General features: G+C 45.6%; 1 protein-coding gene across 1 annotated transcript in view; it reads left to right on the top strand.

Moving 5' to 3' along the window:
* The window catches only part of LOC147725217 (extracellular calcium-sensing receptor-like), a 54,174-nt gene extending 37,031 nt beyond the window's left edge, over nucleotides 1-17,143 (top strand). The window contains exon 3 of the mRNA XM_086918206.1: nucleotides 16,241-17,143. Within this exon, the coding sequence (XP_086774332.1) occupies nucleotides 16,241-17,143 (903 nt within the window). The remainder of the gene's footprint in view (nucleotides 1-16,240) is intronic.
* Nucleotides 17,144-17,343: the final 200 nt, after the last annotated feature.

Raw genomic sequence — 17,343 nt, 5'->3', positions numbered from 1 at the left:
GAACTGTATTATCTAGAAGGAAAGGTCTTTCGGGTAAAGGCTATTCTATACTGACTGCTAGTGCGTCTACGTGTCTGCGTGTAAGGCGAGGGGCCATGGGCCTACCATGGCAACTGGAGCAATGAATTACTTGCACGGAAGACAGAAAGGCCGGGCCCTTTGCTCTGCAGCTGGGGAAATGTTTACCTACATCACTAGACAGGAATGTATTTTCGAGGAGCGGAGCAGATAACTTGAAGGCTAAATTGTCTTTGGCAGGCAAGCAGGCCGAGCCGGGCACCGCTCGCCACGCAGGGAGTAAGGCAAGGGTCACAGATGCAGATCCAGGCTGTAGCTTTCTGAGGCAGACGGCAGAAGGGGCTCGATGGCAGAAATCAGGGCCTAACTCAACAGAGCCAGGAAAACGTGAAAGTGCACCATGTAAAAGACGGTGGCAAGGCATACTTAGGAACTGAATTATCGATCCATTCATGGTGGATCTGATAGAGGACATGTCAACGTTGGACGCAAATGTATTTGCGTCTTCATATCTGGTCATGGAGGGAAATTACATGTACTTGAAGCACGTACATGGAGCCGTTGGGGTCTACGTTAGGGGACACAATTGACCATATAAATTCCAATTACCTCATTCCCTCCTTGTCCCCTACGGACCCTTCATGATATATCAATCTTCATTAATCCATCTATTTGTTCATATAACATCATTTGCTCTTCCCTTTTCAGGCGGGATTTAGAACGTGGACTTGGATGGGGAATACATGATGTGGCGCACAAGCCGCAAATCGCTGGCCCACACTGTAAACATAGGCAACAACTGAATACTATGAGATGGGCTATTCCGAGGAAGGATAGGACTTTCCATCCCCAGGCTGATAACACGCTCCAGAACCAACCGGACCACGTCCAGGTGCCTGGATTCTGGTGTATCTGACTTGCAATCTTGTGGAGACGGGTTATGGCTCTATATACTGATGGTGCATTTTCTGGAATGAAAACACAGCAACTCGATCCGATGACTCTACAAGCTCCGCCCCTATCGGCCAGGATGACGTCAAGAACAAGGCGATTCTGAAGAACAACAAGTCTCATAGCAGACTGTTCCTCTGTTAGGTTGCCTAGGGCGGAAGTAGTTTCATTCACTACTGCTTCAAGAGTTAATTTACGTATCAGTTTACTATTCGAGACAGTACCTAAATAGGGGAAGAAACCTTTATTAAAGTCTGTGTATTGCTCCCATGCTGTTTCAGTATAGTCGACAATCGGGAGATCTCTCTTGGGTCTATTGTGTACTAGATGGGAGTCCCTATGATAATTAGGTGGGGCTAGGAAAACAGGTGGCAGAAGGAATGCAATGTAACAAGTACCATCCCAATCTAGGGGTAAGCGAACATAAGCTGTATGACCACAAATGAAATAGGAATGACGGGAAGCTTTGAATGTAGACTTGCCTTTATCACTGAATTCAATCACAGTAGTGCATTTACTATGACCTAGGTGTACTGAACCATTTTTCCTGACACATAATTCACCCTTTACTGGTAATACTGACATAGCGGGTAAGTCTGGTCTTGTATCGGACTGGACATTCAGAATCATGAGGTTAAGTTTAAAATTACCTAATCCATACACTTCGTTTTCTAGATCGGTCCCTGTCCTTTGTGGAAGACCCTCCTTGTCAGGGAAACATGCTTTGTGCATAACTGTGTTCAGATTTCCCCATACCCAATTGCCCTGATAAACTATGGAATCAGAATTTAAAGAATTTATTAAACTAAACCATGCACCACAGGAACCGTTGTGTGTAAACGGGTACGGAAAGAGGGGCAGAACTCCCTTGTATTTCTGATAGGGAGGGAGTCGGCCACATATCCAACAATTGGTAGCATTGCTGGTCTGGTGAGAATGATGTAACATACTGATGAAAGTATTGTTGCGCAGCGCAAGTTGGTATGATAACTCGTGAGGGGGCAATTCACTGAAAGTATGTTCGACAGTGTCATTTGGGAAAGAATGTGCGCGTATGAAGATAGGAAAGTACATGTGTAATAATAAACTTGCAGCAATAATCGTAAGACTCAGAAAAAACATAATCAATAATGTGACAATACAATGGCTGCGGAGAGATTTACAATATTTCTGTTTCTTGATCTGTTTCTGTCTATCTCTCTCTCTATTGGGATCTAACATGTACATGTCAGGAACCTGTCTAACCACTTCACCTAGGGGAGGACTTAAACAATTAAACTGTCTGACTTTCTAGATCTCAATTTCAGTTTGTATTCCTGCTGAGGAGTTTTCTCTACCAGGGGGAGTTTAGTATCAGTCTCTGGAATGGGGCAGGGCTGGGAATCTGTATTTGGCGGCAGTCCATGGAATTTCTTGATGTGACTGGAGTGGAGCCAGCCTTTGCGGCCCTCCACCTTCACTGCCGTCCTCGTGGTCAACAGAACAAGCTTCGGCTCCTGCCAGCGGGGCTCCAGCGGACTCCTCCTATCGAAATTCCGGATAAACACCAGATCTCCAGGAACGATCTCGTGTGGCTTCACCTCGGTGTTGTCGGGAAAGGCTGCAGCTACCTGTGAACGACAAGATTGTAGTGCAGACATCAAGGAGGCAAGGTAATCTGTCAGCATATTACAGTCAACATCTGTGATCTTACGAGGCAGAGGCGTCCCCCACATATTCGGCGGCCAGCCAAAGACCACCTCGTACGGGGATAGCCCAGTTCTTGAATGAGCTACCATTCTCATGTAAAAGAGTGCAACTGGCAAAGCTACTATCCAGTCTACGCCTTTCTCTTTACACACCTTGGCGAGACGCATTTTCAGGGTCTGATTGTGTCTCTCTACGAGACCTGCTGCCTCGGGATGTCGGACACAATGGAACTTCCACTGATATCCTAGCAGGAGTGATACCTGCTTCATAAGCTCGGACGAGAATGGCTGACCATTATCTGAATACACGATACGGGGCAAACCATACCGAGGGAAAAATTCACGTACCAGCTGCTTGGCAGTGGTCGGAGCAGTGTAATCTGGGACTGGATATGCTTCTGTCCATCGGGACATACTTGAATCCTCGACAACGTTCCATCTGGATATAATCCATCTGGAGGACTTCAAAAGGGTGATCGGGAGGATGAAATCCACCTTGCTCTACGGGAATGCCTTTACCTGGGTTGAACTGAACAGATCATGCAAGTACGCACTTTCTGTTTTGCTGCTGCTCGTAAATGCTTATTGAACCAAAGGTTTTGAATACTGTCTAGCATGGCTTTTTCTCCTAAATGTGCAGGACTATGTGCTGTGTTAATGATAACTTGAACCATAGAGTCGGGGAGAAACCATGTGGCTTTTCCCTTCGTCATCCATCCCTGTTCTGTCTGTATCCCTCCTAGTTCAGTCCATTTCTTGATTTTGTCTGGTGTAGCATGTGTCTGTATGTCAATTACATCAAGGGCGGGATCCCTAACTGTCATGCAATGTGTCGGTGTCGGGACTACTGTCTTTGTCATATCAGTTGTGTGAGTATGAGTCTGAGCTGTATGCTTGGCTGTTCGATCTGCCAGGTCGTTACCCTGGGAAATGGTATCTGTGACTTTCGTATGTGCTTTACACTTCATGATAGCTATGGCTGTAGGCAAATGTATTGCTTCTAACAGAGCTTGAATGAGGGGTCCGTGCTGGATCTTGGCACCGTGAGAAGTTAAAAAAACCTCTCTCTTGCCAGAGGACTCCGAAGTCGTGTGCAACTCCGAAGGCATAACGGGAATCTGTGTATATGTTAACTTTCTTATTCTTGGCTCGAATGCAGGCTTGGGTCAGAGCGATGAGCTCTGCTGCTTGAGCTGACAGGGTGTCAATACGATGTGTTTCTATGACTTCAGTGTCTGTCGTGACTGCATATGCGGCCACCAACTTTCCTGTACTTGTTCTCATACATGAACCATCCACATAAAGTGTCAGGTCTGGATCTGGTAACGCGATATCTGTCAAGTATTGTCTGGGTTTCGTCGTAATGGTAATGACTTCAATACAATCATTTGCTAAAGGGTCTGTCTCACTTAATGGCAAAAGTGTAGCAGGATTCAATGTATTGCAACGTCTGATTTCTATGTGTGGCTGAAACAATGTCAATTCATAACCTGTCAGTCGTGCGATAGTCAAATGCTGAGTCTGTGTTCTGTTCAAAAGGACTTCCACGGCATGTGGAACTTGTACTGTCAATTGGTGTCCTAATACTATGGAATCACTTTGTCTAATCGCTAGAGCTGTTGCTGCTACAGATTTCAAGCACGCAGGCAGAGCCTGGGCTACTGGATCTAATGTACTAGAAAAATAAGCACACGGTTTGTGTGAACCTGCTTGATCCTGGGTGAGTACTGACAATGCAGTACCTTCGCGTTCTGTGACAAAAAGTGTAAAAGGCTTACTGTAACATGGTGTTGCAAAAACTGGTGCTTGACATAATGCTTTCTTTAATTCGTCAAAGGCTTGTGTATGTTCCTGAGTCCAAGGGAGGACAGTCGAAGACGCTGCCTCCTGTGTTGTCAACTGAATGAGTGGTTTAGCTAGGAATGCATATTGTGGAATCCATTGTCTGCAATAGGAAGTGAGTCCAATAAAGGCTCGTACTTCTTTCTGTGTCTTGGGTTGCGGAAGATGTGCAATTAACTGTATTCGTTCAGGTGTAAGCTGTCTACCCCACTTGGTCAGCAAGTGCCCAAGGTACACCACTTGCTGAGCACAGAATTGTAGCTTTGAAGGAGACACCTTGTGCCCCTTGTCCGCCAGGAAATGCAAAACTGTCAGCGACGCTTGTTCACATTCAGGTTCGCTACGGGCGGTGATCAATAGATCATCGACGTACTGAAGTAGGGCAGTGTTGTCAGGCATGTGAATACTGTCTAATTGTCGTTTTAATGCTTGACTGTAGATGCTGGGGCTTTCTGTAAATCCTTGAGGTGCGCGTGCAAATTTGAAGCTTCGGCCATTTAAACAGAATCCGAAAAGGTATTGGCTTTCCGGATCGATGGGGACACTAAAGAAGGCGTTCTTGAGGTCAATTACAGTAAAGAACGTCGCTTCGGAATCAATAGCAGTCAATAGGGACGAAATGTCGGGGACCACGGGATATTGTGGTACAATGCATTTATTCAATTCTCGTAAATCGATAACTAATCGATAAACTAGAGGTGAATTTGGATCTGTACGTTTAAGAATTGGAATGATAGGGGAATTACAAACATTGGAGTCGGTTTCTACAACCACTCCTTCTGCAATGAGCTCGTCAATGATTTTCAGTAAAGCCACTAGAGCATCTGGTGGTAACTTGTATTGTCGAATGCGTGGCAGTACTACTCCTGGCTTGAGTGTGACACGATATGGAGTAATGTGCATACAACCTACATCAGTGGGGACTTGTGCCCATAAATGTGCAGGAACATTCTGTAATCTGGAATCAATATCTCTCAACACATAGTGACCCTTAAAGTCACGCAGAAACAATCTTACTACTTCCGGAGAACAACAAATTACTGCTCCCAGAGCTTTCAGAGTCTTAATTCCAAGTAAGTTTTCTGGACATGATTTTGTGAGCAACAAATCTGTAGTGCGGGACAATGGACCAACTGCAAGGGGAACTGGTTTCGACACTTCATTAACAATAGGTTTTCCTGAAAATCCAAGGGAAACATTCTGTGAGCCTGAGAGGGGTGCCCCTGGAACCTCGTCGTGACTAATTGTTGTCCTGCTTGCCCCTGTGTCAATCAAAAACTTTCTATCTTTCCCTAATACCTGACTATGTACATAAGGACCCTCTTGATCTACAGGAACCTCAATAAGAGGCAAGCCAACCTCCCTCTCTAGGCTGTTTCATGTGTATCGCTGATAATCGGGAAAGTCAGATTGTGCATATTGGTACATCTGCTGTGTCGCATGTTGTGTTGCGGCAATGGGTTGTGGCTGTGGTACCGCTACAGTCGGTTGTGGAATCTGCATAGGCTGAACGCTCTGTGGAACGGGTTGTTGGGCCTGGTCCTGTCTAGGAGGACGCGGTCTCTCTTTAGTTTTACCGGTGGCTATGTTATGTTTCAAAACTGCACAATCGTTTACATAGTGACCTGGCTGTTTACAATAGTTGCATGTCCCTTTAACAGGAGCTGCTGAAGTATTGGACTGTGATTGTGTCGTACCCTTTTTATGACCGTCTGTTGGAACTGACTGGGCAACTAGCATTTTCATTTTTGTGTCTTTCATACGTCTCTGTTCGTGGTCATGTTCTTCCCTGATTCTGTTCTGGTGATACTGTAACATTTGTAACATTTGTGAAGGCGAATTAGCTTGCCATGTGCTCTCGACTTTCAGTACACGGTTCTTGACCTGGGGCAATGAATTCTCGACTAATTTGGATACAAAAAGGTGTGGGTATGACTCGCTGCTTGCTTTCAGGCCACTATTAATAATAAAACATTTCTCAAATCGGGAATAAAAATCACTAGTGTCTTCATCGGGTTTCTGTTTGCAGGCTGAGATTGCATCCCAGTCCTCCTTTTTAGTTGCTAACAAACGTGGCAAAACCTGTACTAACAATCCTGGTAATGCTTTAGTTTTGTCCCCAAGCCCTAAACCTGGGGTACGAGTCGTTTCTTCAGTTTCTAATGCAGCCCAATCAATCTTTTGATCTCCCACCTCCCATTCTTTTTCTTTGAGTTTCTCGTAAATACCGGCAGGCAATAATACTTTCAATATTTTCATAATGTCGGGATAAGTGTAATCTCCCATGAGTAACATGTCTTTTATTTCACGGTGAAAACCTGCAGGGTCTTTATCGTGGCTGGGCACTATTTTCTTCATTTCCAATAATTCCATTTTAGTTATGGGCGTGTATACATACACACGTGTAAGGGTATCATCATTATTCCTGACTGGATGTACTTCTCGTAAGGGATTCTGTTTGTCAAAGTTATATGATTGCCTGACTGGGGGTGGAACAGGAACAAGATGTGGAGTCAAGAATGTTCTATATTTGTGACGTTGTTCTAAAATCGTTTCAATTAGATCGGTACCTAGACCTCTCCATCGTCTCAGGAGTAAGTCTTGCAATAAGTTATATAACGGACCTGGATCAGATGCTTGGTTTTCATACTGTATAATGAGATGCTGGATCATGTATATACCAGCTAATCGCTGTTCTTCGGGGGTAAGACTTAAAAACGTTTGTACTACTGAATCGTCTTTATATATACTGTCATCTCCGGCCCACTGTACTGCGGACCGGGCTAGTTCCTGATCACGTAGGGTATTGAGTTCTTGATAACCTATCCTTTCTTTCAGTACTTTATCAGTCATTTGGAATACATGTTCAAGGTTACATCGTTCTGGTATTGGACAAAGGTAACGTTTCTTGTTTCCGAACGTCTCTTGTTTACGAATAGGTCTATCGAAGGGCCTATCAAAAGGATGTGGTCTATGAACTTTCTCTCTACCTACATATGCTATCATCTTTTTATCTGACCGTTGCGAGGTTTCTGCTAGATCCTCTGTATCATCCTCCTCCTGCGAGGAGGTTGGCTCGTCTGACTCGAGTGGCTCATCAGGTTCTCGATGGGCATGTATATCTACTATTTCTTTACGGATATTCCTAACCATAGCATGTACACTTTTCTCTCTATCATGTTTACCCTCCGCAATATTCTGGCTCCATCTGGTCAATCTATCCAACTCACTTTGTGGAAAACCGGCCTGATCTTGTTCTCTTATTAAACAATTAACCAAAAACCGCATAATTAAACCTTTGTTCTCAACTTTCTGGCGTGACATGGCGTCACCGATACTCTCCAGTCCTTCTCCTGTTCTAATAAAATGATACATTTTGTCTAGATGATCTGGCATTTCTGGTAGTAATAGCAAATACTCTGTAACACGTCTTAAACGTAGTGACGCTAACAACATGGGTCCTGTTTTACCAGGCACTGTGTCATATCTGCAATCTGTGAGTTCTTTTCTAAGCTGTTCGGCCGGGGCACCTTTAGGTGTCCGAGCCATCGCTAATTCTCTCATTGTCATTCGATGTAACGGAGGCGGGGTTTGATAACCTCCTGTAGCACCTCCTGAAGCGGGGGCTTGAGCATGACCCGGCTGTAGGGTCGGTATATGCTGTAACTGGGTTGGAACCTGGACCGTGCCAGTCCCAAATGGATTAAGTGGATGCAGTTGTTGAATACCAGGGGGAACAACAGGTGCAGGTGCAGGAAGTGGTGCGGGAGGGGTCTGCTGTTGAGGACCGGGGGGCTGATGATTATCAGGTGGTAGGTTATTGTTAGCAGGTGGCACATGACCAGGTACATTGGTGTAAGCAGGAGCTACATCGTCTAAATAGGAAGAAAGGAAAATGTCTGCTGCGGTCTTATGACGTAATTTGGTTGGAACCAATGGAGGGGGCAGATCTTTCGGGGGGTTTCCGGGGTCGCCTTGGGCAGGCCCTCGGCCAGGACTGGATACAGTCCTGTCAAAATGGCATTACTCTGTCTGTCGTGTTGTTCTATTCTAACTCGTTCTCCTTCCTCTAGTAGTTCTTTTTCTTTGTCTTTTTCAGAATCCTCTCTACTTTTCTCTGCTTTTCTGAGTGCTTTCTCCGTCCGTCTGTGTGCTTCTTTACGCCATAATTCAATGGCATCTTTCTGTGACTGTCTGGCTTTCTTCTTCCACAACGCTTCTTCTACTCTCATGATGCACTCGGCATCCCATGTCCCTGTAGCGGGCCATCTCTGATTCTCTGCTAAGTCCTTGGTATAATCCACCCACAAGTCGAGATATAATACGGCATCTAAGCCGTGCTTGTGGTACATGAAATGTCCGGGAGTGTCCCTGGGTGGGATGGGAACAGCTTCCTCAAGTATCCCTTTTCTAGTTCCTATCTGTCTCAGTTTAGAGAATAGAGGCATCCTGTACCTCGATACTTGATACTTGATACTTACTCGAACTTGGACACAACTAATACAATAAACACAGGAATGAAGATCAAACAATCACTCATACCACGACATTAAAACACATTGAAACATTTTAAAACGAACAACAAACACCGTATACTTGATGCACTGCTAAACAGTACAGATACACTGCTAAAACAGTGCAGACCGGGTCTGCGTACCCAAACCGTCTCGACCGGATACAAATTAATGCACCCGTCTAGATGCGTCCCCAGCAACGGTACTCACCGGGAAGCACGGAACGGAAGGCCTCGGAAACTCGACTGGACTGGACTGGACTGACGTCACTGCTTCTGCCGCGCACTACGCATGCGCCTCGACTCTACTGGTGGGCCTCTCGATACCTCGGACACTGCTCTCTCGGCTGGGCTCTGGTCGGGATCCTCCGCACTCCTCACCGCCTCGTCTGGATGTCGATCGCAGTCTCCGTCACCTCCGTAGGCCTGAGGGAGACACAGGAAATCCTGCAGATGCGTATGGGGTCCGTCACAGCTGTAGGCGGGGGCAGAACCTGCGACGCATCTCTGGCGCGTGGGGTGGGGGAGGGGTCCCTGTTCGGGCGCCAAATTATGTGGTAAATAAAGATTTACCGTATACTTAATTTCTATGCGGTATAAGTTCAATAAAATAGCTCAATCAAAAGGAGAGGCAGAGTCCGTGGAGTCTGAGTTTATATGGGTTTTATTCCATGTAATGGAATGGTTCGAACCATGGTATCATGTTCCATCACCACGAAGGTTCAGGAAGGGATAGACAATGCTTTATTAACAGTGTACAATATATATAGTCAATGCATACAATGGTGATGGATACAGAAGGCGTAACAGCTGAAAGAAACGAGATAAGAACACATGTACGTAATAGAAGGCGTGCACGAGGGCGTACACGGAGGTGTGTGCTAGAAACGTCACATGAAAGTGTCACAAGTGGGTGGATTCATAGAGGAATCCTGCAGTGTCAGCAGAAATATATGGCTGGATGCGCGCGCAGGCAACATGACGTGTGATTGACGTGGAACTGGAGGGTGAAGGGGACTTGACATTTAGCTCGGAAAGGGGAGACAGAAGTCTGGCATGTCAGAACAACCTAAACCCAATCATATCTGATATCTTGTGTCTGAGGAACTGTATTATCTAGAAGGAAAGGTCTTTCGGGTAAAGGCTATTCTATACTGACTGCTAGTGCGTCTACGTGTCTGCGTGTAAGGCGAGGGGCCATGGGCCTACCATGGCAACTGGAGCAATGAATTACTTGCACGGAAGACAGAAAGGCCGGGCCCTTTGCTCTGCAGCTGGGGAAATGTTTACCTACATCACTATACAGGAATGTATTTTCGAGGAGCGGAGCAGATAACTTGAAGGCTAAATTGTCTTTGGCAGGCAAGCAGGCCGAGCCGGGCACCGCTCGCCGCGCAGGGAGTAAGGCAAGGGTCACAGATGCAGATCCAGGCTGTAGCTTTCTGAGGCAGACGGCAGAAGGGGCTCGATGGCAGAAATCAGGGCCTAACTCAACAGAGCCAGGAAAACGTGAAAGTGCACCATGTAATAGACGGTGGCAAGGCATACTTAGGAACTGAATTATCGATCCATTCATGGTGGATCTGATAGAGGACATGTCAACGTTGGACGCAAATGTATTTGCGTCTTCATATCTGGTCATGGAGGGAAATTACATGTACTTGAAGCACGTACATGGAGCCGTTGGGGTCTACGTTAGGGGACACAATTGACCATAAAAATTCCAATTACCTCAGGGACTTTAATCAGACCCTTTGCAAACAGAGTGCCAATTCAGTCAGTACACAAATTTGCACCTGCAGGCAGGCGGTCATAAGCTGGATGGGTGTTGCTTCGAACATTTTTATATGCTGCGGTGTAAAATTCATGACGCAAGTAGAGACTCTTCTTTCAAAAGTTGAAAAGTTGAATGTGTTTAAGACTGGGGCCTGGAAAGTATGTGTTTTTTGAAAAATATAAAAAATTTAGGAACAAGAATTTTAATTCTCTTTTATACCTGATTGTTATTTGTATATGTATACTTTATGGTTGTGATAAACCAAATAAAGTTACATTTGACTGACTGACAGTCTGTGGGATAGTGGACGAAAATGGTGACCCGGTAACCCATTTTCCCCACACCGCAGTCGGGCACTGTCTAAATGAAACCCTGTGTGGACTAGATCTTGCCCTCTCCAATGACTTGGTGAATCCCCCTGTACCCGTTATACCCACCTATAATGGCCGAGGCAGACCAAGCACTATTGACTTTATATTTATTTCGAGGACAGCAGGAAGGGATCTATTAACTTGTAAAACTCACAATATCATTGTCAGTGACCACTATCCGAATAGCATCTCCTTAAAACTTCCTAAGAATCATGTCAGGCCAAACACCAAAACGCTTTTGAGTCAAAATAACCACTTGATGGACAGTTTAAACGACTACTCACTGAGGTTGGAAAAAGTGGATCCACTGGCTATTACAACAAGCCTGCTCACACATTTTAGGCAGGTGTTTGCAAACTGTATTAATCCAACCACTACGAGTGAGGGAATCATGGCTAATTTTTCAAAATTGATTGTATCAATTAGGGAAACCCTTTTTGTTAGCACAAAAACTGGTAAAACTAGACCCAAGGGATGGTTCGACAGTTCCTGTACTAAAGCCTACCAGAATCTAAAAGCAGCTTTAACTAACAAGGACAGAATTCCAAAGGACATAGCAGCTCTCAGGAAGAACTATAACTAGGCCCTAAAATCCAGGAAGAACACTCTTAAAAAAGATATCTGGACACAACTCCACAAGTCAGGTACCCTGAGGGCCAGTGTCACCTTGTGGAAGGTTGTGAAGTCCCCTTTCTTATCAGATGCAACGGCTAATCTCAGCATTGATGTTGCGATTGATGAACAGCTGTGGGTTGATTATTTTGAGCGGATATTCAGCCTCTCCTCAACCGCAAACCAACCAACTACAGCTGGGTTAGATCTAACATCTGGGTAAGATCTAACATCCAAGTGGAGAAGTGTTGCTCACTGGTTAGAGGAGGCAGACCTGGAAGCAGAGGTCAGCCCGGGACCATGGTTCAATTCCCGGCTCGGCGGGGTCTTGAGTCCTAAAATGTCCATGGACTCGACAATTCTCGCTCTGGTGCCTACTCGATTCATGGGTTCAGACTCTGCGACTCTGGGCAATAGCTTGCTTAATCTCCACTACAGCCCCTCGCGGCGGGATGCCTGGCTTTCACCTTGCGGATACCCTGCCGGGGTATCTCACAGGGGAATACCAGGACGGGTTCCCTAAGCAAGCGCCTTGATGCCTTCGGGTGATAGGTGCGCTATATAAATCGCAATACATTTACACATTTACATTTACATCCTTCCCATTGCCCATTCGCATAACACACGAGGAGGTAGAGCATGCCCTAAAGGCCAGCAAAAACGGCAAGGCACAAGGCCCCATTGATCTTTTTAAGTTCAACATGGATTGATGGTCGCTAAATCTTAACTAGGTTTCTCCAAGCATCTTTTGCCCTGGGACTCATTGAATCGTGGTCCCAATCAATCCTCATGCCTATCTTTAAAAAAGGGGATTGCCAATCCCCATCTTGTTATTGGCCTATCTCCCTCCTGGATTCATTAGGGAGAGTGGCCGGCCGTGTTATTCTAGAGCGCCTTCAAATATGGGCTTCAGACAATAACGTTTTGTCTGATCTGAACGTTGGGTTCCGTGAGGGACTGGGAACCACAGAGCAAGCCCTCAATCTATCTTAATTGATAGGTAAATACGTTAATGCCAAGGGGGGGGGGGGGCTCTGTACATGGCTTACGTTGACCTTTCCGCAGCATTCGACTGTGTTAACCACAATAAGCTGTGGACCATTCTGGCAGATATGGTAGCAGAGTCTTCCCTCATAATATTCCTGCGTGAATTATACACAAATTCCACAGCCAGAGTCAGATATGGCACGGGGTGAGTTAACAAAGTCGTTTAGAGTGGAGCGAGGGGTGAGACAGGGCTGTGTCCTGGCCCCGTTTCTATACAACTTATACACCAACAGCTTGGAAAAAGCCATGTTGACGAGTTGCCAAGACCTCCCCACTATAAACGCGCGCCCCAATCTCACTGTCCCCTAGTGAGATGAGAGTAATTTCTGCGGGATCCCCACCCTCCTGTGGGCACCCCGCCCCCCAAGTGCTATACTCACCAACTCCTTGGTCGGCCCATCATCGGGGGGCTGTGCCCTTTTGGACACTTGGGGTCCCGCTTCAAGTGACCCACCTGCTCACAGGCAAAGCACGTGCGGGGGCAGTCTCTGCAGGCTTTTTTGAAGAGACCACAGCTTTCTTGTCTCCTGGGGAGGGTTACCTTTATCCTTGGTGTTAGTTTAGGGCCCTTTAGAGAACTCCTGTGTTTTACCCTTGTCCCCCCACTCTTCTGCTGGGGACCCTGCTCACCTTTGGCTGAGTCACCCCATACACCTTCTTGTGAACCCTGGTATTCACCCAGCAGTTCACCTCTATAGTAAGCCTCCTGGGGTCAGTCAGCTTACTATCAACTAGGTGCTGATGCAGATCTACAAAACATAGACTAGACAAGTGCTCGCATGGAATCAAAATATAGAGACCTTGAAAATATGTCACATGACTGCTCTTCACCCAGCCATCCAGTGACCTGCAAAATGAATCTACACGTTCCACCCAAGTGTTGGCATCAGTCTTCTTACTGGACCTAAACTGATCCCTGTACTTTTCAGGAGTGAGTCATTGCCTAGTGAGGAGAGTGTTCTTCATGTCAGTGTAGGTGAGGTTCTTCCCCTTACCTAAAGGTTTCAGAGATCCCTTGCTTCTTCTGGAAAGAGAGGCCACAGCCTGACCCCCAAATTCCTTTCAGGGACCCCTTCCATGTGAATAGATGATATGCACCCTTGAAACCACCTTTTTATGTCATCTCCCTTTTTGAATTCCTTGCCTACATTCTTGAAAATCCGCACAATCCTGTCTTCCTGCACTGAAGATTTGCTGCCACCATCTTAGCTGGGCCTACTCCTTAAGACATCTCTCATGATCTAAGATCATCTTCCTTTCTTTCATGGCTATTCTTTTCTCTTCCCTCTCATTCTCCATCCTGAGTTTCTTCAATTTGAACTTCCTTGCTCCGTGCCTGTCCTCTAGCTCTTCTGGGGGCAGGCCATTGCTGCCAGGTCTGGAGGTTTCCCCATCCCAAAAGCATATCCACACTAGGAGTAGGCTCCTCCGCCTTTCCACTGAGATCTCCAGATTGCCCACTGGCATGTCTGGCTGGTACCCAGGCCCTCAGTGCCTTTTGTAGCTCCTCCTTCCTAGTCAGGCCTCTGACTTGGACCTTTAGATTTTTGAAAATTGCTTTCAATTGTTCCACATTGTAGGATTCCAACCAATCCTCCTCAAAGGCATCCTCCAGGGATGCAAGAAATGATGATCTTGATTCAGGCATGATGAAGTAGCAAGTTCACGGTGGCAAGATCAAAAATAGGCAAAAAGAAACAGAACGAGTATTTGGCATGTAATGGTCTGCGATATGGTAGTAGGGCACATCAATCACTGTAAGTCAAGTGCAAACACAAGTCCTATCCCACCGCTGCCACCAGTGTTAGAAATGGGGATCTCTAGTTGGCAGAGGTAAGTACCTTTGTCCAAATAGGGACCCTTGCTTCTAGTCAGGGTAAGGGGGATACACTCCTAAAATAACCCCTGCTTATCCCCTTGGTGGCTTGGCATGAGCAGTAAGGCTTATCTTAGAGGCAGTGTGAAAAGCATTTGCACATAACCAACAGTAATATAGTGTAAGCACTACAAATTGACACCACACCAGTTTAGAAAAATATCCAATATTTGTATATACTTAAGATAAGACCAAAACCTAACACTGGGCAATGAACTCCACTCGGCTAGAGGAAGTTGCAGAGATTTGGTAACTACGCATTTCATTGAAAACACAGAATTCATACAAGAATTCCCACTCTGCTACTCAATAGAGTTATCTACTGTACCCACAACCCTTTGGTAAATCAAACTTTACATCTACATGCTAAAAAGCATATAACCAATTCCCAAAAGTGAACTTTGAAAAACATCAGGCAATGAGAGAGGTGATGATTTTGGGGTCACCCCTTACCTAGGAAGGGGCAAGCAGATGCCTTGAACACAAAGAGTACATAATGCTGAACGGTTCAGTGGTGTTCCCATTCTTCTCGGACCACACCAAGCAAAGTTATGGGCAAAAATACAATGCTAACCAAAGGCCCAGCCAAGTATTATGGGGCGAGATTCTAGAGTTTAGTGAGTATTATAGTATTAGCTCTCAGCTGAGCCCAAGAGCCAGCCCCTTGAGGAGTGTTTTGATATTGGATACTATAATATTCAGGGCACTCTAGAATATCATCCCATAATGCTTTGTACAGCCTTTGGTCTATCCTGCCAAACCATTACTCCCATATCCCTGGAAGTGGCATTAAGAGGGGCCTAATTTATTTGGAGACCCGAGGCAGAATGAACTTCCATTTTTGGAAGGCTTCCCCAGCATTGAAAGTCGGGGCCCAATATGTGTTGTCACAGTTTCTTGTAATATTACAAACGAAAGTCATCAGGTTTTGCCAGAAATCATGTCACCTCGGGCATCCTCCAACTCTTCCAGCTCTAGTGGGTGATCTATAAGGTACCTGTCAGAGGGAGAAAGAGTCAACAGTAGGATGTCTTCAAGGATGGGGCAAGTGGACTTCCTCTCAGGCCTTGGACACTAACTACAGAAGGACCACAAATATGGAGGCAACGGATGTAGCCGCTGTGTGGGTTGCGATGTCTGGTTCGACCTCACTTGGAACCGCCCTGGCCACCAAATTGTGTGTTATTAGCAAGTATAGCAACTTGTCAGATTTATCTCTCCATTCATGGGCTCTCTTAGTGTGGGCCAACCAGTATTTTTTGGCCTCATCCTGAGAGAGTTGCCTGAGTGTGGCAATGTGAATAGTTCATGGTGAGTAAAACTAATTTCCCAAAAATGTCACTCGCATTTGGGCATGTGTATCTTGGACCAGTTAAATGATCGCTCTCTTTAGTTGAATATGTCCGCACATGTTGCAAATTTAGCACAGGTGGGGCACTAGAAACCTCTCAGTGCTCTGTATGTAATCTGGCCACTTATGGGCAGGTGTCTAACATAATGTGTCTATTAAAAATGTCTTTGAATGTTCTTTTGCTCTTGTTTCAGATCAGCTATGGAGCTCTTGATCCTCTCCTCAGTAACAAATTGAGATTTCCATCCTTCTTCCGTACTGTCCCTAATGAGGTCTCAGTGTACGCAGGAATCACTCAGCTGCTAAAACACTTTGGATGGACCTGGGTGGGGATTCTGGCCTCGGCCGATGACAGCGGAGAGAGAGCGATGCGAGACTTGAAGACGATGGTCACCCAGGGCGGAGGCTGCGTGGAGTTTTCCTATACATTGCCCACAGACTTACCTTCCCTTAGTGCTAAAAGGATTAATCAAATTATTCATGCCATACAGAACTGCACTGCTCAGGTTATCATCATCTACAGCACCAGCGCATCAATGACAAGACAATTTCTTTATAGTTCTTGGGAAAGGGTGCCCCATAAAATTTGGATTGGAACCGTAAGCATGTCTTTTTCTAAAGCGAGGTCCGGAGTAGATGACCTGACTGTATTAAATGGGTCCCTGACTTTCTCCATCGAGGAAGGACAGATTGTGGGATTTCAAGATTTCCTCTATGATGTGGATCCAGTGAAGTTTCCAGATGACAATGCCCTGTGGGAGCTCTGGGTTTCAATATTCGGATGCATCATGGCCTCTAAAGCTGATTTGGTCCATCCATATTTACCACATTTACCTCTATGTTCAGGAAATGAGACCCTCAGAGTCTACGACCTGCCCTTCATCAACGCCTTCACTTATCGGTTCACCTACAGTGTATACACATCTGTCTACGCTTTGGCACACGCCTTACATGACATGTATGTGTCGGAGTCCAGATCAGGATCTGCTGCTGGGAGCCCCAAGCAGGACTTCAAGCCCTGGAAGGTGATGGGTTGTTGCATGTCCTGCTCAAGGCACCATGACCATTCTCCCACAAAAACAGATAATCAGTCTTGATGGCTCTTTCATTCCTTATCTTCTTCAGTTTTCCTTTCATAGTGATCAATTTACTTTTGTAGTTTTGTCTCATTTTTGAATTTTCTTTGAATGTCTCTGTTAATAATATTCTGCCTGATTTGGGGATTTCAGAAATACCTTATGCTTATTTCCAAGTCTGTGCATTCTTTTGGTAAATGATACCAAGTTAAGAATAACAT

This window comes from Lissotriton vulgaris, chromosome 4_1, assembly GCF_964263255.1.
Source record: "Lissotriton vulgaris chromosome 4_1, aLisVul1.2, whole genome shotgun sequence".
Lineage (NCBI taxonomy): Eukaryota > Metazoa > Chordata > Amphibia > Caudata > Salamandridae > Lissotriton > Lissotriton vulgaris.
Note: the sequence above shows the minus strand (reverse complement) of the source record. Positions and strands in the feature narration are given on the sequence as shown.